The sequence below is a fragment of the Cervus elaphus genome, chromosome 14 (genome assembly GCF_910594005.1).
Source record: "Cervus elaphus chromosome 14, mCerEla1.1, whole genome shotgun sequence".
NCBI lineage: Eukaryota > Metazoa > Chordata > Mammalia > Artiodactyla > Cervidae > Cervus > Cervus elaphus.
The window spans coordinates 59761981-59784789 of NC_057828.1; the positions used below are offsets into that span (position 1 = coordinate 59761981).

Consider the following 22809-nt stretch of genomic DNA (forward strand, 5'->3'; position numbering starts at 1 on the left):
AGTACCTAAACTGGATGAAGAGTGGGCGGGATTAATTAGCTGCTTGTCAACTCCAATCAAATTAGCTGAGTAATTGCCAAATTTCCATTTCTGTGTGAATCATATGGGAATAATTATAGGTAAGAAAAACAGAAAAAAAGGTCAGGAGAGGTGCTTACTGAATCATTTGCTTAAATTTGATCTCAGGTAATCAAAGATAAGTTACTTGAAACTCAGAAAAGGTTTTCAGCATTATTCCATTCAGATGCTCTTCTTTTAGGGCATTAAGCTTTGTGATGGCAGTTATACTTCTACATACTCTGACTTTTAGCTTTTATGTTAATTGTAGAAGCATATAAAAGAAATTCTAACTTAACAAGTATAAGACTGCAGGCCTCCAAGGTACATTTTCTTAGAGTTATAATGTGCAAGTTTTGTAAAACTGTTCTATGAAGCGCATGTTCTCTAGTGATGCTAGCTCATCAGCTTGCTGTTATTTCAGAAACTCTATTAATAAAAAGATAGCAAGCCTGATAAAAAAAGATTTTTTTCAATATATCAGAAAACATTCCCTTTAAGGGAATTGTTTCCTAGCAGGAAAAGAAAAGGGCATGGAATCAGGTGGCGGGACCTGGCCAGGGGACCTAGTGGTTCCCAGTGTTCCATCTGTAAAGTGAGCAGCTGGGCTGAGATGACCCCTGGTTTCCTTTTCAATTCTGTAATTCCAATCAGCTGTGTGACTTGGGGCTTTGCAACTCATTTCTTTCAGTTTTTGTATCTGAAAAATAGGGGATAATAGTATTCATCCAGGCTACTTTATAGGTAGGTTATCAGGACAAAATAAAGCTACAGGTATAAAAGCCCACAGGGAAAATATGAAGCATCATATAGATACATTACCCCTAACTGTGTGAAACTGACATTTGTTAACTGATGTTTTTGTTATAAATTCCCAGGCCTGAGTTCAGGTCAACAGATGGAGGAAGGCAGAAAGGAAGCTTGGATGTTGGGGGTAAGCAGGGGTGACAGCCAGGATGAGCCAAACAACCCAACTCCATTATTTCACTGCTAAAGAGCAATTCTACTGAGTGCATTTACCCTGCACCACGCTCAGGGAAACAGTTACGTAACTGTGAATGCTCGGGAAATGATGTTCTGTGCTCACTTACAGATAATACTTCCATTAGTTAAAAAGAAAGGGATATTTTAAAGTATATGCTTTCTTGCTGAGTCATAGGGTTCTTTCTCAGTGTGCCCTTGCAATTCAGTGAGTTCTAGTTTTTTCTTTTATTATTTGGGATACTTTTGTGAATGCCTTTTTTTCCAAACAAAATATCTGTTTTTTCAAGAAAGGAGACTATTTTTCTGTTCATATGCTTGAAAAAAGAATGACTGAATAGACCTATGTGAAAGAAAGAAAGGAGGAAAGGAAGAAAAGAAGGAAGGAAAGGAAGAAGAAAAGAGGAAGGAAAGCAAGCAGGCAGGCAAGGAAGATAAGGAGGAAAGAAAACAGAAAGAAGGAAGGAGACAAGGAAGGGAGGGAGGAAGAAAGAAAATAAGGAATTTAGTCTACTCCTGTTGTTTTATTGAAATGTCAAGGGGACATTTAATCCCCAAAGTGCTCAAGATAAGAGGCTGCTTCCTTTGGATGAACTTGAAGAAATTCCAAAAAAGCTCAGAGCTCTGAATCTTCACATAGGATTTCATGATTATGGCACCCAATTTGTCCATGAATGTGGCCTCCTCTACCTCCTTGGTCCACCTCTACACTCTCTTCTTTTTCTCAACCGAGAGCCTGAAAGTTAAGTGGATAATGGCCAGGCCACATGTAAAAAATAGAACTCTGATAATCTACAGCAACCAGCCCAAGAAGCGAGCCTACCATCTCTTAGTCAGACTTGTAGGAAGTCAGACCACTATCTATTAAAAGTTCAGCAAGTCAAACAATAACTCCTGTAACAATCAAGCCAAAATCACCAGGACTTGATTAAGACTTGATTAATAACTGACAGCTTCCCTAATTTTTGTTCTTGCTTGCAAGTTAGGTTCCACCAGAGAGAGTCAAATATGTCTCCTAAACATTTACCTAAGAATACGTCCCTCCTGGTTAGTTGGGTCACCTTCCTGCCAACAGCCTACATGCCAATCAGTGCCTATCTGAAGCCCTCCTTTTTTTCCACTTTAAAGCTTTCCTATTTCTCTCTCTTGGTCTCTGCAAAGAAGCAGATGATGGTGGCTGACTCCCTCGCTGTGTGTAAGTAGCTTTCACCTATTTTCACTTTGTTGGTCTTCATTTATTTCCACCTGATTATAACACCCAAAAAGGCTAGTAAAGCTTCAAGTTCTTAACTGTTTTGATAAGGAGGAAAGAAGTCTGCAAGATAAAACACATACATCAGTAATTTTCCAGTACATCCCATTTTTTTTTTTTTTGGCTGCACTGGGTCTTTGTCGCTGTGTGCAGGTTTTCTCTAGTTGTGGAGAGCAAGGCTGAGCCTTGGCATGTGAGTCAGTCTAGAATAGGTCCCCATTGTGGTCCAAGAATCCCTGAAGGTCCCTGAGATCCTTACATGGAATATTCAAGGTCCTGCCTTTTCCAACTACAGAAAGCATGGATTTTCTTCATATACTTTGACCCAAACAATATATTACAATAAATTGAGTGCAGAGGTGAGAATTCAGCTGTCTTCTATAAAGTCAGCCCACCAGGGCTTCCCTGGTGGTTCAGATGGTAAAGTGCCTGCCTACAATGCGGGAGACCCGGCTTTGATCCCGGGTCGGGAAGATCTCCTTCAACGTGGTATATGGGCCTCTCATTGCAATGGCTTTTGTTGTGGAACATAAGCTCTAGGGTATGTAGGCTCAGTAGTTGGGGCACACAGGCTTAGTTGCCCTGTGTTTTGTGAGATCTTAGTTCCTGGACCAGGGATCATACCTGTGTCCCCTGCACTGGCAGGCTAGACTCTTAACCGCTGGATCACCAAAGGAAATCTCTCCAGTACTTTCTTTGAACCAATAATTCTGAAAGATGCAAACAGCTGTTATGTGTAAAAGGATTCTCTAGTTAAATAGATTAGGGAATTTCTGGACTAAGTAAAAGGTATTTCTTTAGGGCAGGACTTCTTGGAATCTCCTCCATGTTCAGGTGTTGCAAATTGCTGAGAGGTTGATGCTATAGTCTTTCCAAAGGAATTTGAAGGCAACCTACTTATGAGTGGAGCACTGTTTTTTCATAAAAAAATAAAATAAAATGCTTGAAAATGCTGATACTGAAGAATCTGAAGATCATTTTTGTTCTAAAATCTTGTAAGCTTGACGTTTTATGGGGATTTAGACCTATAATAATGTATAGTAAGGCATGCTATGACACTGTATGACTCTCAGGAAAGATATAATTAAAATGCTATCAGAACTAGAAAATACATATGGAAGAAATGCGGTCAACAGTCTCTTTAACTGATTCTTTTTTCCCCCAATATTTATTTCTTTGGCCAGTCTTAGTTGTGGCACGCAGGGAACCCTTTTACTTTCAGTTGAGTGTGTGTGCTCTGTCCGTTAGCTGGGTCTGACTCTTTGCAGCCGCATGTACTGCAGCCCGCCAGCCAGGCTCCTCCGCCTGTGGACTTTTCCAGGCAAGAATACTGGAGTGGGTTGCCATTTCCTACTTCAGGGGATCTTTCCCACCCAGAGATCAAACCTGTGTCTCTTGCATTGGCAATTGCAGCATGCAAGCTATTAGTTGCAGGATGTGGGATCTAGTTCCCTCACTAGGGGTACAGCCTGGGTTGCCTGTACTGGGAGCATGGAATCTTAGCCACTGGATCGCCAGGGAAGTCCCCCTTTTAACTGATTCTTCTAGTTATTCCAGGCTTTGAAAAAACAAGACTGATTCCTTCTTACATCAAAGGAAATGCCTGCTCTTGGTCTAACTGCTATCACTTTTTAATCAAAACAGGTTTAAAAAAAAAAAAGGGCTGGGAATAAAATTAGCAGGTCACAAAAAATTCTCTCTATACTTTTAGGAATGCCATTGCCTCAAACCATGAAAAAGGAAGTGTCCCACCAGAACATCCTTCTCCTTTGGCCTCAGATATGCCAAACCAGGAGGGGTCCAAAGACATGGGGAAGAAAGATATTTCCCTTGTGGATGAGAACCAAATTTGGATCTCTTTCTTATTTCCAAAGATGGAGAGTCAGACACATGTTCTTCTGATGTTTCTCAGACCTGTTCACCTCCCCCCACCCCCAAAGTTCAGGTAGCATCCAGGACAGCTCTGTGCCCTCCAGCCTGGCATGTGAAGTCCAGCTCCTCACGTCTGTGTAAGCTCTGATGTGTGAGCAAGCGGTCCTGCTGACTCACTAAATGGAAGCCAGTTGGTTTATTGGTGGTGTGGACCCTGTCCCACTTCTGTGTGCCGCGTCACACCTCCTTTACAAGGCATTTTAAACACGCTCAGGAAGTGTTTCTCAGCAAATGACATGGAAACAAGAAAACCAGATTGCCAAACATTAGCAATGGAGGCTGCAGTAATACACCCAGAGGTGCACTTTAATTTTTTCCGAAGTGTGTGTGTGTGTGTGCGTGTGCACATGCACGCATGCAATATTTTAGAAGCCGGCTTATTTAGATTTATTTCCAGTCCAGAATATATCTAATTGTTTTTTCTCTCTTGTGTTCCTTCCTTCTACTATAAGGGAGACACAATTTGGGAGCTCAAGTGTCCATATTTTCTTTCTCCTTTGGTACATTTATTTATTTACAAAACATTCATCTCACTATGCATCAGGAACTGCTCTAAAAACTTTACAAATATTTATTCTTTATACTAATCCTATCAGAAAGACAATGTTATAACATCCCTTTTTTACAGGTAAAAAAATCTAAGGCACAGAGAAGATAAGTAACTTGTCCCAGATAGCACAGCCAGTGAAGAGCAGAGAATTGCTGTCAGGCTCCAGAGGCTGAGCTAGTAATCACTGTGCTAGGCCATCTCAGATGGACCTGCTTCTAATCCCATTCCAGTCTAAACAAATGTTTCAGAAATGATATCTGAAAAAGGCTTACACTCAGTTCAAGCCATTCTTCAGGAAAGGGGGTAACAAAAGGGATAAAGGTCTAGAATAAGGAAGACACAGAATGGAGAAGGAAGAGGAGTATGGAGAAATGACCAAAGCTGACAACAGAAGAGCTCATGTCCAGCCTTCTAGTAAGTGATCCCGAGTTCCCAGCTGGCTGCCTCTTACGGGTCTCTGGAAACCTCTGAAGTGTCTTCTTTGGTCCAGGAAGCACTCACTGGGGTCTTCAGTGGCACAGAATGGAGAAGCATCCCCAGGTATGCTCACCTCTCCCAAGCACCCCATACCTTCATCCATAATGAGCCCAGGAGAGGAGTGCCATTGGACTCAAAACAACATTGAGGAACAGGTGCTATGATCTCCATCTTACAGTTGGGGCTGTGAGACCCCAAGAGACTGCACTGTCTAATGTCACACAGCTAGAATGTAGCAGAGCTAGGACTCGTTTGACAGTGAGACTCAGCATTGTTTGACAACAAAGCTCTATCATTTTCTCTTCCCTCACACTGCTCTCTAGGCACTTGTCCGGGAAACCCAGCCATCCAAATGACAGATATTCAGCCTCGAAGCAATCCACCTTCTTTCTACCTCTACTCTTGACCCTGTCACTTCCTCTAATCTACTGAGAACTCTAAACTCCTACATATCTATTATCTCATTTGTTTTCAAAGCATCCCAATAAAGCTAGCAGGGAAAGGTATTATTATGGCCATTTTGCAGACAATTATGTAATAATATCGGCTGTTTTACTGACAAATAATCGTGCTGATGTTCAGTCTTAGGACTAAGCTTTTAGCATGTATCCAGGAAATCACAGGCTTTGAAACCAAGATAAGCAATGTCAAGACTCTCGAGCTCCTAAGGTCACAGGGAGCTGCTTGCTTCTGCCAGTTAAGTAAGGTGCATGGTACACTCACCAGTCAGGAAGTCGGGGTCTGGGGTGGGCTCTGAGATTTCCTCCAGGCACTGATTCTCCAAGGGGACAGTGGCCACCACAAGACCGTCTGGCAGTTGCTGGTCTAAACCTCGAGCAAAGTTGTTTTGCCTGAAAACAAAGGCAGACTTTCACCTCTGAGTATTCAGGTGAGCCCCGGTCCTCAGTGGGGGAGCTGTATCTCCACCCACGGCGGACCAAACACTCCCCTCACGGTGAACCTCACCCAGCGTACATGTCTCGAGTAAGATTCAAGTGTGAGAAATAAGGTGAGGACTGGGGAAGATGAGAAACAAACCTGCTGAAAAGGTCTACTTACAAGACAGAGAATGTTCTTCCCTCCCTTCTAGTTCTTACTGCCGGAGCCCCTCTCCACAGGGCAAATGCAGCCACCACAATATTCCTTATGAGACCTCACTGCTTGCCACTGGCAAACGAGGCCCCAGGATACGAGGAGAAATTTTATAAAGTCTACTGTCTGTAATAGAAAACACGGCTGACTCCAAGAACTAGCTCGAAAATTGACTATTGGTTTTTTTTCTTGTAAGAATCCAGACTCAGCTTGCTATCAATTGCTGGTCCATATTATAACACTTTCAATCATCATCATCACCTGAAATGCATCGGTTCTGAGGAAGATGCACTCAACCTAAGCTAGATGAAGGACAGGGCTCAAATGGAGAATCTCCTAGAAAAAGTCTAAGTCAGTGATTTGAGACATTTTGTTCTCTGGATCATTTTACACTCTTAAAAATAACTGAATGCTCCAAGTAGTTTTTTTTTTTTTTTTTTGTATATCTATCAACACGACTTATCCATTTCATATTATAAAATGAAAGAAAATTAAAAAAAATATTGATCCATTTTAAATGACAGTAATAAACCCATTTAATATTAACTTGTTTTGAATAATGATGACAAGTGGCAATACTTTACATTTTTTGCAAATTTTTTAAATGTCTGACTTTACAGAAGACAGCTGAATTCTCACCTCTGCATTCAATTTATTGCACTATATTGTTTGGGTCAAAGTATATGAAGAAAACTCATGCTGTCTGTAGTTGGAAAAGGCAGGACCTTGAATATTCCCTGTAAGGATCTCAGGGTCCCTCAGGGATTCTTGGACCACAATGGGGACCTATTCTAGATTGACTCACATGCCAAGACTCAGAGGGATGACAGAACCTGAGCACTTTGTGGTGGCTTCCAAGGAAAATCTTGTAGTCCTGCCTGGACAAGGTAAAAATTACTTAACACTTTACTGTTCATAGTTCTTGGGTTCTGGAAGAAGGAGTGTAAACCTAGAAAAGACCAGGGGGCAGAAAACAACCTATCCCTTTAGGGTTGCATTTACCTGGATCCAAGATACAAGCTTTTATGCTGGTTTTATAGCCCATCAGGGACAAGATTCATCAACAGCCCTGAATAACCAGCTCTATGGATGCGGGGTTCACCTGAACGTTCCTCTCAGCACCTGTCCAGCCGCCACTTCCTTGGAATGGTTGTTGTAACCAAAGAACATCTCCCCAAAGAGGGTCTGGTTCATGGGAAGCTCTCTGCTTTCCCCACAGTCACCTCCCTCTGGGCATGTCTCCGCGATGAGTTGGCAAGAGCGTCCGTCCACACCAAGCTTGTAATCCTCGATGCATCTAGCACAGTGGAAAACTCAAGATAAGAAGTTATTCCATCAATAAGCCATGCAGCCAACTCAACCCAATAGGTTGGGGGAAAAAAATGCCTTCAGAAGAGTGTTGGATAGCCAAAGGTTATGAGTATCCTAAATTGATTTTGTCCCCTTTATAACTCAGTTTCTTAGGTCTAGAAATGGAGTATCCTTGCAGTATGTGATCATACAGAACCTCTCCCCTTTCCTTCGCAGATAAGTGCTTTCCAGAACTCTGCAGTTCTCTCTTCTTTATATGTATGATTTCCCAGATAGGGTAAGAAACGCAGGAGATAAGCTTATAAATGAATTAACATATTTATCACCCACTCCTTGGAAAGCTTTTTTTTTTTTTTAAATTGGAGTATAGTTGTTTTACCATGTGAGTAGACACATTTAAATCCAAGATGTTCTAGAGCCTTTCTCCAGAACGATCTATATGGTCAGACCCTGCATTTGTTTGGAGGGTAATTAGGCAGCAAAAAGAATGACACTTAACAAATTAATAACCTTCTAATCCGGTCCTGTGACAAGCCAACTAAGAAATTAAAAAGATTGATCATCTTGCAGCTGTGTTCTGTTTGAATGTGTACAAACACAAGATCAACCCGTATTAACTCCCCCTTCATTCAGAGTAGCCTTCCTGAACGAAATAGTTACTAGGACATGCTGTGTGGACACCTCCTGGGTGTCCTCCCCATTAAGCATGTGCAGTTACTCTAATGGAAGAGCAATACTGATGTTGGTAAATATGGGTCAATGACCCATAAGTCATTAATGGGGCTCTATTTGTAGTTCTAGTGAGAAGAACATAATTTGTACCTTCAAGTAAGAAATATTTTGATAAGGCTGTCATTTTAAAAGCATATTGACTTAATTTGGGTCTCTCCTTAGAAACACTCCAAATTTAGAATTTATAGATGTTCATGACATTAAAACACATCATTTATTGCTATCTACAGTAAATGTTGCAATAAGATAAAGACCTCTGTTCTAAAGAGAGGAACAAATAATCATAGTTTTAAGTGCTGAGAAGCAATTTTATCATGGGAATAATGCTGCCCTTTACTGCTGCTGCTGCTGCTAAGTCACTTCAGTCGTGTCCGACTCTGTGCGACCCCATAGACGGCAGCCCACCAGGCTCCCCCGTCCCTGGGATTCTCCAGACAAGAACACTGAATGACCTTGAATCAGTTGACTGACCTCTCAAGAGCTTCAGTCTCCACATATGTAAAAGTGGGAAAAACAGTAGCTGCTTTGTTGGGTTACTGAGCAGATTGCATAAGATAAAGAATGTAAAGAACTTACGTTGTGCCTAGCTTCTAGTAGGTGCTCATTAAATGTTGCTATCCTCATTAGCAGAGGTACAAATGAAGCCTATGTTAATGCAACATTGTTGCATCCCCCATTTACCATTTATATATGGTGGGAACAGGTGTAAGCAGAACTCTTTAATTATAAGTGCATGTGATTTGGTCTTCCTAAAGAACCTCAAATCAAGGACTTCTTTTGGCAGGCTATATATAGTGGATTGGAGAGTGCTAAATATACATGTGTACCAAATTCTGATGAAACAGTAAAGAAAAGTCCAGTTAGGGACCTACTGCATGGCCTAAGCAACAGACTTGACTTGAGACCCACAAGGGAATGAAGGTTCCCGCTCAGTCCACCCTGAGCATCTCAACAACCTGCCCTTTCCCCCTGCCCCAACCCTTTCATTCTTTGTGCTCATGGCTGCACATTGCTGCTCAGCTGGTCAGTCGTGTCTGATTCTGTGCAACCCCAAGGACCGCAGCATGCCAGGCTTCCCTGTTCTTTACTATCTCCTGGAGTTTGCTCAAACTCCTGTCCATTGACTCAATGGTGCCATCCAACCATCTCGTCCTCTGTTGCCCTGTCTGTGTGTCCCACTGTAAACTCCTCTGAGAGGGAGGAGAACAGACTCCGCATCCTGCTATGTCTCCTCCATGTGACATTTAACTAGGTTGTCTGCACAGAGTGGGTGCTCAAACATGTTTATTAAATAAATGAATGCGATGCAACTTTGGCCACATTTACTTCATTAATTGAAGTGGGTCAACCATAATGATACCATTATAGAGGCATTAAAATTGAGATCAAGCTTCCATTTATGGAATGGGATTTTACAAAAAAAACTAAACAGGAATATTGCTCAATTGCAAAGAAAGAAAATAAAATGAAATACAATAAAATAACATTACTAGTCCACTGAATAATCTCATGATTATTATTCAAGGCAGGCAATGGCTTTTAGCAACAATCCAGCATAGCTTTATTACTATAAACACTGATTTGCATTGCAAGCCTATTGGATTGTGAGATCCTTGAGGACAAGAGCTACATGTCCTTCATCATTGCAGCCCTGTGGCCGGCATGGTATGTGGCATAAAATCAGTGCTCTCCCTGACAGGCAGGAGAGGGGAAACAGGGAAGGAGGTGGGGGAGGTGAGCTGGAGGAAGAGGGGGAGGAAACCACGGCTGCAGAAGAACAGGCCAAATCTTTACTTACTTTATAAATATACCATGAAAATATTTTTAAATATAATTCCAGTCAGTGGTATAAATTTAAATTTTGAGGGAACTGCAGAATTTTTGAAAAACCAGAGAAGGCCTGAATTCTAGAGCTGATCTTCCCACTTAGCAACTCCCCAGTCTCAAGGGTCTCAACCTCACAGGTGCATTACTTAGTTTTGTCATCTGTAAAATGGTGTGGCATCGCCTGCCCTCATGGGGCGGGCCTTAGAACAAATGACAGGACCAAGCCGCTCCATGGGAAACGGTTTTTTACACTGAAGATCGTCTACGTCTGAGGGAGTATGGCTGCCCCAAATGCTGGGACTTCGGCAGCAGAATTTAACCATGCCTTCACTCCCCCTCTTCCCTTCTTTGATAAGTGATTAGCTTTACACAATCTTCCCCAGGCTTTTGGACCATAGCATCCTATTGTCACAAAGCAATTAACATTGCACCATAAAACACAGTTTGGAAATTCTAGTGTAAGCTGGCAATGATTTAGGGGTCTTTCCCTCATTGTCAGTGCTGACACGAGACTTTCCCTGAGGGTCCTCCCAACTCTGACTTTAAAAATGCTCCTTTTCCAGTCCTGAAGGCGGTTTCCTTGGACCCTAAGGGCTGGCCTAGGTCAATCAGTTCTCTGTGATTTACTTTTCTGAAGTCCCACATCCCGGCCGGTGGGTTGGCCTCGAGGACGGCTCGACTCACCCACAGAACATGAGGATGTTGTACACGGCGGGGTCATCCGGGAAGGGCGCCATCTGCTGCAGACACAGCTGCTCACAGCCCCCGTTGAAGCCGTCAGAGCAGTCCACCCCGATGTGGCGGTCGTAGCAGCCGGAGCTGTCCTTCATGGGGCTGAGTCCGGAGGGGCACTGGCACAATCAGAAAGCACCCATGCAGGCAGGTGAGCCAGGGGCGGGGTCCTCTGGGAACCAGAGTGTAGCCACTGATGCCTATTTTTAGCACTCAGACTTGAAACTGTCAACACTGGTAAGCAGTGCATGAATTTCCCACTATGCTGGACTCCCTGTAAAAGCAAGGGACCTATTTTGACCTCTCGCTTCTTCTCTCTGGGCACAGATCACACACATCTGCATTAAAGCTGATCCCTCCAAGCAGGCTGGAAGGGAGCATGCTGGCAAGACAGTGCCGAGGTGCCCCGGCCTCCCAGCTGGGCCTTAGGCTGGCAGGAGAGTGGAAGCGATGGGCCAGAACTAAAATGCATTCGAAGGGATTCCTTTGGGCAAGGGGCAGGGAGTGCTGCTGTTTGGACTTTGGATTAATAGGACTTTATTTTTTACGTTTCAAAGCACTTTGTCAACGTTGGTAATGGATGGCAGTGTTGGAGAAAGCAGACTGAGTCAGGGCTGCGAGCTGGAAGAAGGAAGTGGACCTTCTCTGTGACCTTGAAGGGAGGTTTGACGGCTCTCCTAGAGACAGCGGCTGCACTTGTGATGTTCCTGCCTCAAGGATGCTCTGGGGAAGACACACAGTCAAGGGCGTGAGCTCGAGGACCCACAGGGGCCACACTTGGGTCTGGGCTTTATCCCAGTTCCCTGGACACTCAGGGTAAAACGTTTAGCTTTTTCTACACTACCACGTCCTCCATAAAATTCTCAAGAATGACAGCAAAGGAGGCGATCCAGGAAGAGATAATCGGTCAGGTCCCAGGGAGGACAAAGAGGCTTGGTGAGCAGTAGAAAGGCTCACAAGGCACCCATGATAAGCCAGGCAGTGGCCAACATTCCTACACCTTACTTACATAACTCTCACACCATCCCACAAGGTAAGCAGGCTGATCATAGACACTGGGGCACAGAAAGCTAGTGTCACATGGCTGATCACAGGAGGACCACATCTGAAACCCAGGCTGGCTGGCTGTGGAGTCCGTGACTTGGTTGCACCATCACCACCTCACAGCACCATCAGGCTCTCACGCAACAGTCACCGCAAACTGAACACTTACTAGTAGCTGGTGCTTTGTTACATGCATGTGCGTGCGTGCTAAGTCACTTGAGTTGTGTCTGACTCTTTGCAACACCCTGGACTGTAGCCCACCAGGCTCCTCTGTCCATGGGATTCTCCAGGCAAGAATACTGGAGTGGGTGGCCATGCCCTCCTCCAGGGGATCTTCCCGACCCAGGGATCGAACCTGTGTCTCATGTTTACCTGCATTGGCAGGTGGGTTTTTCACCACTAGCACCACCTGGGAAGCCCATATTATTCTCATTTAACAGACTTGGAAACTATTAGCATTGCCAATTAATGCATAAACATCTCACCTCACTGGATTCCATCTGAAAGCCAATGGGTATTTTTTTTTTGCCAACCCGCTTCCTCTGTCTATGCAATAGAGGCTGTACGTCTGCATTACAACTGATTCTTTCCAACAATTTGGAAGGAAACAGATAACTGGACTAGGGTCCAGCAGTCTGTATGGGGCAGAGCTGGGCAGGTCTGTCTAGATCTAACCTACTATCAGCTAGCTAACACAGTCCTCCAAAACTGGAACCAAACCAAAAAAATGCCTTTAAAAACTCAGTGGAACCCTGTTAAACACTGCCCCTCCTGCCCTGCTGCCTGGCTAGCTCCTGCTCCTGGTTGCCAAGCATCCTGGCCTAGTAGCCTGGAGCTGTCGCAGGTGTGGCCCTGTAAACCCACCTCCCCGCCCTCCATGCTTCCCAATTGAAGATCACAGCAGGATGCGCACTGTTTGCTGACACTAATTCTGCAATTTCCCAAACAAATGCCGCCCCACCCCCAACCAGGGGCCTGCCAGGCTCCCAGCCTGGTCCAGCCCCTCTCTCCCCACGAAGCCAGCTGGAGTGCTGGAAGGTGACAGCATTTAAAGATGCTTCCAAGGGCTTCCTCGTGCCGTGCAAACCCAGATGTTTCAGATGATGGTAAACAAGCAAACGAGGCAGCTGAGGATTGCACCCCACATTCTGTTAGCTCCCCCCAACTCATCCACTTTCTTGGCCACCCAGCTGTTAGGCCAGATGTGGCACCAGAAGGGAGCTGGCTTCACCGCTGTGAGGCTGCCCAGGCATGGATGTGGGTACTGAAACATAGACGTTTGATTGGAATTAAATGGGCTGCACCGGTTGCCACGAGTTCTTTCTTTTCCTTCTATGAAGCTTGAGAAAAGCCATCAGAGAGACAAAGCCGGTGCTCCTGTTATTCCCACCTCACGTGTTTCAACCCTGGTACCAGCTAGCTGTCTTGGTCATCAGCCAGGACTCCCCATCTTCTCAACCACCCGCTTTGTTTCAGAATGCCCCATCAAGTGTGATGTTTGACAAAGATGTCACCAAAGAAACCCGAGTAGGCTTTGTTCCTGAATGCCCCAAACCTGGCACATGGGCATCTTGCCAGGCCCTGGTGTCAGATAACCATCGCTGTGCCAAACTGGACCACCTGATGTTTACACTTTCTCAGGAGATTTGGAAAGAAGACAGAGTTAGTTGCCTTGTCCAAGCTGGATATTCTTTTTTCCTAAGCAAAGCTAAAAATAATAATAACAGCTATTGGAAATTAAGCAATTCTATGCACAGAACAATCTACATAAATTATCTTCAATCCCAACTACACAATTAGACTTTTCCCCCCTCATTTCATAAAAGAACAAACTTAGACTCTGAAGGATTAAGTGGTAACTTGTTTAAAGTCACAGAGGTGGAAAATGGCAGAATCAGAATTTGGACCTAGTTCTATCTGACCCCAAAGTTCAGTTGTGTCTCTTCCACTTGGCCATGCTGCTTCTCAAGTGTCAAAAAACCTGGATGTTGGGATCACTAAAAAATAAGTCAATGTGTCAACAAAATAAAGAAATCCTGCAGATGTGCTGTTTATCTGATTGTCTTAAGCAACTCCTAGAGTACATTCTGGAATCAATTATGCATTTGTAGATTCAGTCTGATATTCTCTCTCTCTCCTCTTCTCTTCACACACACACACACACACACACACACACACACACACACACACACACACTGTATTATGGGTGCATATATTTATAGGACAAAACTCTGCAAAGCATTCAAAGCAATGACCGTGAAGGCAAGACAAGATCCTCAATCACTAAAAAAGATGCAATTATCTTTACTGCACTGTAACTTACTTGGGTTGCAGTTCAAAGTAAAACGTTTTTGAAAGATTTCCAGAAAAAAAAAAAAAGCTGAAACCATAAATAGAGTTTTCTTCTTAACCCTTGTTGAACCAGAACTCCATCCCCAAGGAGTCTAATCAATCAAGTTTCCCATGGTATAAATTTGCTTCCGTTTTTGCCTGAATATTTTTTGTGCTGTTGTCATCACATTTTGAGATTCTCAAAATTTGTATGTATTTTGTAAAGTAATTAGCCTCCAATTAAAATAAGTAAATTTTTAAAAAATGAAAAAAAATCTGTATGTAAATACAATGCAACTATAGGCTCTAAATCATGGCCTTTTCCTAGAAGTCTTTGAAGCCAGAGACAAGTTGTCAGGAGAGAAATCCTGCCTCCAGGAGGAGTTTGTATTTTCCCTCTTCAAGGACTGGCTGCTCTCTTCTCTCGGCTTGTGGACAATCCCTCCACTTCTTCCTTAAAAGAGAACTGCCTGCAGACTTCCTTGGTAGTCCGGTGGTTGCGAATCCACGCTTCCAATGCAGGGGATGCAGGTTCGATCCCTGGCCAGGAAATTAAGATCCCACATGCAGTGCATCGCAGTTAGAAAGCCCCTGTGCTGCAGCTAGAGAAGCCTGCGCACCACAACGAAGATCCTCATAGTCAAAATAAAAACAAAAGCTTTCTTTAATTTAAAAAAAAAAGAGAACTTTTTGATCAGGATTGAGCCCCAAGGTCAGATCTTAAACCATCTTTGTGCATAGGTTACATTTAGCAGTCCCAGGAAGAAAACTCCATTTATTATGGCAACAACCCTCCCCCATCAAGAGGGTCTAATAAATGAGCTCATATTTCAGTGACCCCTAAAATATACAAGGTTAATCGTCTTTCACAAGATGCTCATGGCTTCTTGACTTATTACTGGTCTAAAGCACAATGTGCTAATGAGATTAAAATGATTTTCCCCATTCAACTCCTTTTCTTCTCTGTCTTTCCCCTCTGTTTCTACCAATGCCTTTTGGTTGATTAATTAATTACTTGGGAGTCTAGTCAAATCTCACTCAGCCTGAGACACACACACCTCAGTTCCAGACTATGAGGTGGAGGCCCTGTTGGCAGATGAATATGACTGATGGACACGGGGTGTCTTCAGGGTCCCTGAGAGAAGAGGAACCACTTTCTGCAACTGAGCCTGCCTTGCCTTACCTGGATGATTCATAAGATACACAGCTACAATTCCTACTCAAAATAGGCTCTTTTTTTTCTTTTTTAACAACACAGCAGTCTTATTCCTCTCGTAAATAATGATTTCCCTCGCTATTTGATGGGGACATGTAAGCCCAAGCCATGCAGGACTTCTCCCAAGAGGGAAAAGTTTGATGATGGAATTAAATTTATATTTCAACATCCTGCCCTTACTTCTCTGGAAGCCTCTGAGGCAGACCCTTCTGCTTACTGTCCTACAGAGAGATGGTCATCTGTGATGGTCTCTGCATAGCTGCGCTCCAGTAGACGTGAAATGACACATTTCATGGGAAACCACTGCGGACAGCAAGTGGACAGAAGGGCGGCAGAGTCGCTGGGTAATTCAAAGCTCATTAGAGTATAATGCTCCGGCAAGGAAGGTCATGTGCTCAATACACGAGAAGCGGGACAGCCAACCTCTTCCTTCCAAGGCCACAGTCTGCTCATCTCCGCATGTGCAGACACCTCCCGAAGCAGAAGGCATTTGTGGAGGGGGAGGGGCACTGTCAAGATGAGTGTGAAGATACGGAAGAAGCCTTAGAGCACAGACTTTCCATTTTATAGTGTGTTTTTATAGTTTTATAGTGTTGGAAATCATTTTCAAACTTTCAGATAAAGTCTTACATTAAACCTCAACAGGTAGGCTTGATAAGAAGGAAGATGCTCTGGTTGGAGCTGGGAGAGAGGAGACTGGTGTTCTACCCACCAAGGCTGCCCCAGTCTCCACTGCTGTCTCCAAGGATGTCTGTGACATAATCCCCGGGACCTGTGACAAAAGGGGCTTTTTAAGGCTCCTGAGATGAGGAGATGACCCTGGATTATCCAAGGGAGCCCAAGGAAATCACAGGAGTCCTTAAAGGGGAAGAGGGAGGGCAGAAGAGATGTGCTACAGAAGAACGGTCCGGAAAATGCAATAAAGCTGATTTAAAGATGGTGGAAGGGGACCATGAGTCCCCAAATGCTGGCAACCTCTGGAAGCGGGACAAGGCCAGGAATGGAGCCTCCAGAAAGGAACGCAGCCCTGCTCACACCCCGGTGTTAGCCGAGTGACACAGAACTGGATTCTCACCTACCGAGATAAGAAAACGGCTGCTGTTTCAGGCCATCAAACCTGGGGTAACCTGTCATAGCAGCCATAGGCCACTAACAGAGGGCCTCTGCAGGACGCCCTGGGGCTCTACCAAACAGGGCACCGCGCCCTGTGCTAGGCAGGTGGTAACCACTGCTCCCACCCACCATGGCACAGGAAGGACAAGGGGAAGCAGTGAGACCCATTGTCTGCGGTGGTGGAGGGTGGACCTCTGCTCTGGGAACCATTCCCAGCAGTCCTGCCCATGGAGTGTGGTTTGTTTTGGAACAGAGCGGACTAAGGTTGGTACAGGGCTGTGCCTTTCACGGGCATTTGTTTCCTGTCCCCAGAGACTATATAAACAACAGGGCAATTAACTGGGTAGCAATTAACCCTGTGGGAGTCCATGCATAGCAGAGAGACGTGCCCTGCCTTCCCAGAAAGAAGGAAGGTTGAGCAGCGAATGTGGACCAAGCCCACCTGTCTGGCTTGAATTCAGTCAGGAAAATTTGTGGTCGAACATAGTCTCTCCCCACATCTGTCCCTGTCAGGGCCAGCGAGCTGTGAGTGCCTCCGCTCCTTTCATAAGCATAAGCCTTTCTGGGGAAGCCTTTCAGCTCAGCGCCCAGAGAACTGAATGCCAGGGTTGCTGTGGATGGAGAGGAGGAAGGCAGCTGATTCTCCCCCAGACTGCAGGTACCACAGCTGATGCCCTTGTCCCCAGCCCACCTCCTGATGACATAGGGCCGCTGTGCTAAGACGACGAGGCTTTAGGAGGGTGCTGTTGCTCGGTGGAGTCAGATCAGGCTCAGTGTCCAGTGTTCTCAGGAGGGTCACGAGATTATGATGTGGTCAGCTTTCAAGTTCCAGCCTTCCTGCCTCAGGGATCCTGGGCTTCACGGCCAGTGAGAAACAGTCACTTGAATGGGCCTGGCCCCCTCCTCCCTCCAAGAGCCACGTGGACCACTGACTTCAAAGTCTTATGCTAATGCCAAGCTCGGGTGTAATTGGGTGACTGCTCAGTGGCTCCGATTCGCAAATGCAGCGGCCCTACAGCAAATGCATATTCATTGGAACTATTCCTGTGAGCTCCGTCTCACAGATCACAGAGTCAAAGGTACAAAAATACATCAGTACGGCAGTATGCCAAGTGGAAGGACCTAGGATCACCAACAGAAGGCAGCCGACAGGCAAACCCCGGGGGGCTCTGAGAAGGGGCAGAGGAGCAGGAAGAGATGCACATGGACGAATAGGTCCATGTGCACGTGTGTGTATGTGTGGGCATGCTCAGACTCACATGTGTACACAGGTGCACACGCAGGGTTTCAGCACTTAGAACGACCCACCCGAGAGAGCACCGAGGAAGGAAAGGTTAAAATCTGGATGAGGAAGTGCAGATTGAATAGATAAAAAACAAAAAACAACAACAACATAAAACAACAACAGCTGTCCCAGCTGGGAACTCCATCAGACAGCGAAACTGTCTCCTGAGGGAGCCAGTTGGGAAGCTCATTGCTTAAGACAACTGAAGGTGGAATAGGAAGCTAGGGGAACACCCAGGACATCCACTCACTCCTGACTGCCTCTGGGAAACATGACCTAAAGAGCACTTTTCTTTGTTTCCTGGTAGTCCTCTCTGCCTTCTCTTCTTTCTGACGGACTGGCCAGGTCCTCCACCTCTCTGCCCCTCAGGTCTCTCTCTTTCCTTTTTCTTTTCTTCACTTTCCGTCCTTCTCAGGAGAATCGGGCTCCTGTCAACCGCCGCCCAATCTATGAAGTCTGGGGGGGTTGGTCTCAGGGCTGACAGAGTCCCACTCTGGACCAAGCACATATCCATCTTTGATGGAGAACAGCTCCCTGAACAGAGCAGGTGCTCAGAGACAAGGAAGTGGGGGGTGTGGAGGATGGGACTGGCCCAGCATCCTCCCAGCTTGCCCCTGCTCTGGGTCCCTTTACATGAGCACAGCTGTCAGACTGGGAAGCAAGAGGAAGCTTCTATCCTCCTTGGAGCTGGGAGCTCCCAGCTCCGCCTGGAAACACTGCATAACAGCGTGTCTCGATGAATCACCTCTTCCTCTCCTTCATGCCAACTTCGTGTACAGCATTCCTGTCTCTCTTCTCTGCCCCATTCCCTTTCCTCTCTACGAGGACTGCATCATCCCATCCTTAAGAGAAGAGAAGGCTGAAAACAGATAGTAGTGTTGATGGGCATGAAAAACACCAAATTAAAGGCACCGGCAGTCAAAGGCTTGCCCACCTGCTCCTGTGTCCAGTCACCTACGCGGGTCCACCGGGATGCACACCCATGGCACGGGAGAGCTTAGTCCACTCCAGCCCAAGCAGTCTTTGTACGTCATAGCATCACATAGTTTACACTTCGCTAAAGTCCACGAAGTGAAAGTGAAAGTCGCTCAGCCGTGTCTGACTCTGTGAGACTCCATGGACTAGAACCCATAAAGCAGGAAACCACCTTTGGTGGAGCAAGAGTTCACTGCCATAGTTTCAAAGGGGATGTATTTTTATTGTTTCTCTGCCATTCCTGGCCTAACTTACTTCTTTTATCATTTTGGACTTAAGTAGGTGTCTTCTAAAATTTCCTGTTACAGTCAATGCAATTTGACTCTAAACAAAGGTAGGCTTCTTCTAGAATTTCCTATTGTAGTAAATACAGTCTATTTCCTATTGGAGTCAATATTTTACTACTGAGCAGTTAATTGGTTCTCAAATTGTTTGAAGGTATCTTTCACCAACTAGAGTGCAAGACTATAAAGAAAGAACCATGCTACACAGTTCATGACATTTTCTTTGGATAGTTACAGTACACACAGTAGGTGCTGCATAAATATCTCTAGATTCAATGGCTGGTAATTAGCTCCTTAGCTCTGTCAAAAGAAAATTCGTAACATAGACTAGACAGTAGTTAAAGCTAGGGAGGAAGTACTCTTGACCCTCTGCTTTACTCACACTGTTTCCACCTCTATCTTCATTGTGTCTTATCCTGTGGCCCCGCTTTCTGAAATTACAAGCGCTACAGAGCAGACGTACCACGCAGCCGGTGGAATCCAGCTTGCGATCTGAGATGCAACGGAAGTTCTTACTGCAGCCCCCGTTGTCCTTGCTGCAATCACGGACTGGTCCAAAGGAGTCTAAGAGGACCTCCAGGCTGTCGAAGGAGGACGAGGTCATCAGCTCCTCTCTGTGGGAAGAAGCGGCAGGAGGTGGGAAGAGGTCAGGGGACGCCAGGAGCAACAGGTAGCTTCACATCCCACGTTCCTGTCTGGCCAACCAGATCATGTCTCACTCTCTCTCACAAATATTCAAGATCAACCAGACTTGGAGTCTTGAACTAACAAATTATGGACGTTCTCCATCTCTGGGAAATAAGCCAAGGCAGTAACACCTGGTCAAAGAAGGAGGTCTAAACTCAGGCAAAGAAATTAACATTTTATTGCCTGTCAGTCCTGAGGGGCTGTAGAAAGTGCTTACAAACTCTCATTTTATGTCCTCTCTCGGTGCATGAGCCTTGGGGTGTGCAGTATTGACCCAGATAGAGTAGATCTTGGCACTGCATCTGTGGAACCGGAAGGCAGCCTGCCAACTTCTCCTTTCAGCTCGATTCCTTCCCCAGCGCTCGGGACCTTCAGGTAGCTTCGCACTTCGTCTCCCAAACCCAGTGGGTGCCTCAGGGCCCCGAGGATGGACTCACCTGACCTCCACTGCATCTTCCATCACTGTCATGTCTGTCTTACACTTTGCTGATGGGTTGATGGCCAGTTCAGCTGGTGGAATCACAAAGCTTTTGCTGAGCGGCAGCCACATGCCCTCCCCAAGCGTGTAGGTGAATCTGCAGGGACACCCAACACCACCCGGTTAGGGCTGGGGGATAAACGCCACTGAAGGCCCTGGCACCCTAACTCCACCTGCTTCCTTCCCAACCCTTGTAGTCCTCTCCAAAAAGGAGAGCGTATTGCCATTTTATGGATGAGATCATTGAGTCTGACGGAGGCAGAGAGGCCGACCCCTGCTCACACATCCAGACCAATTGGAGAACGCAACGTGCCATCCACTCGCCAGATGTTAAAAGTGTCTCTTCTTCAAACCATAAGACATCGAGTTCCAGTTTCCTTCAGATTTGAAGCTGGGCTTCCCTGATCTTAAGTCAGATATAACTGGAAGCATTTTAATTGAAAAGACATACCGGCCTCCCACCATTGCCATCCCTCGAATTGCACACCCACACTGGTATCGACGCTTTCTCTCTGTGCCTGGAGGAACCCTACCAAGGAAAGGAAAGAAGAAAACTCCCTTTTTCTGGCTTCTGTGAGATGGGAGCGGAAACGATTGAAGCCAGGAGCCTCCCAGGGGGAGAGAAGAAGATGAACAAGGCAAGCCTAGATGTATTCTCTGCTCTCTCTCTACCCACACCCCTAGCTAATGGCGCTAACCCTCTGGAGGCAAGGAAGATTTTTTTTTTTCCCTATAACAAGGGCTAAAAGGAATAAAGGAATCAATCAGCATTTCACGGGAGAGCTTAAGGAATCCATGAGAGAGTATTTGTTTATTTATTCATTCATTTGATTTCAAAGGCATTCAAATGCTCTGTGTTCCCAGTCAAAAATAGTCCCTGGGATAAAAGCCAGTGTGGGTGGGATATCACGAGGCTGTGGCAGTCTGGCGTCCCCTTCCCACTTAATGCGGAGGGTGGAACAATGGAAGGATGCGTACAATTAAACAGAACCAGCACTGGCTCCATTAGCATGCTGGTCGCTGAGCACCACTGGAGGTCCCACTCCTTTCTCTCCCCTAACCCACACGCTCCTCTCTCCACCACCGCCCCCACCCCCACCCCCTGCCGCTCCAGGTTGCCCAAGATGCTAGGAAAGCAGACTGATGACGTGAGATCTTTTATGAGATGTGTAGCCCTGTCCAGGACGTGGGCCACAGAGAATCCCCACCGACCAAGGCTCATGAGTTACTTAGTAACTAAGCTCCATGCTTTTTCATCCACTCCCTGAAGGACAGATCTGGGTAGTTGAGGAGCTGAAAGAAGAGAAAGCAGGGGCCCAGGGTGGGTGGGGGGCAAGACCACTGAGCAAGTAGGTTTTGGGCAGGACTGGGGAGGTTTCTCCCTGATTCCTAACGTGACTCTCAGTACCCTACTTCTCTGACCTCTGGGGGCATGCCTCTGCATTAGGCAGCATTGAAATAGCAGAGATGCTTTTTGCTCTGAAGGAAGCACTCAATTCTCCCTACCCATGTGAACCAGAGGCAGTGGGTGGGGTGATGTCTGTGCAGGGAGCTGTCTGCACCAGATGAGGGAAGCGCACTACTAGGGGGACAGAAGAGACCCACCACCCCACTCCTCTGTGAAATTGTGCCTGGTGAAGCTGAAGGCATGCCAGCTCCTTCACACACACTCACACACACACACAGAGCTCCTATACACACACACACATGCTTGGGGAGGGCACGTGGTGGGTGTGTGCGTGTGTGCAGGAGACCTGGGTTCCGTCCCTGGGTTGGAAGATCCCCTGGAGGAGGGCATGGCAACCCACTCCAGTATTCTTGCCTGGAGTATTCCATGCACAAAGGAGCCTGGTGGGGTCATAAAGAGCCTGACATGGCTCAGCAACTAACCCTTTACGTTAGACCCACAGAACTCCGTCCACATCTCCAAAGATGTCAGTCTCCAGTGGCTTCTTTCACATCAAAATCGCTTCAAACTTTCTGTTCCTACAGTGCAATCGGACTATGGCTCCTAAAGTTGTCCTGATATTCTCATCTCTTTGCCTTTGCTCTTAATACTCCTTGTTTCTGAATTTTCTTTCCTCTCCTTTACCAGACTCATTTTAAGACTCAGTTAAGGCCCCACCTCTTCCTGAAAGCTCTCCAGGGCCTTCACACTCTGAGGCTGAGTAAGGGACTCTCTTCTGCACATGGCGCCTTGTTACCCCGAGATTCTGATCTATACCCACCTTTTCACATGTCCATCACCGTTCATAGAAGCATTCTCTCTCGGATGGCAGAGGACAGTTCTTTGTCATCTTTGTATTCCCCACTGCCAAACATAATTTCTGACCCAGGAAGGTCACTCCATAAACATTTACTGACTGATCAACGGGAGATTTAGTTATGTTCTTTAGTTTGAACAGGCTGCTAGCGGATATAATCCCAATTTCCCAATTTAAAGATAGAGGTGG

General features: G+C 45.7%; 1 protein-coding gene across 2 annotated transcripts in view; it reads right to left on the reverse strand.

Moving 5' to 3' along the window:
* The window catches only part of ASTN1 (astrotactin 1), a 343197-nt gene that overhangs the window by 83641 nt on the left and 236747 nt on the right, over positions 1 to 22809 (reverse strand). For both annotated transcript variants that reach the window (XM_043924291.1, XM_043924289.1), the window contains exons 10-14: positions 20316 to 20453; positions 19655 to 19805; positions 10896 to 11062; positions 7444 to 7638; positions 5973 to 6100 (exon numbers count right to left, since the gene is read on the reverse strand). In XM_043924291.1, coding sequence (XP_043780226.1) covers positions 5973 to 6100; positions 7444 to 7638; positions 10896 to 11062; positions 19655 to 19805; positions 20316 to 20453 — 779 coding nt within the window. The remainder of the gene's footprint in view (positions 1 to 5972; positions 6101 to 7443; positions 7639 to 10895; positions 11063 to 19654; positions 19806 to 20315; positions 20454 to 22809) is intronic.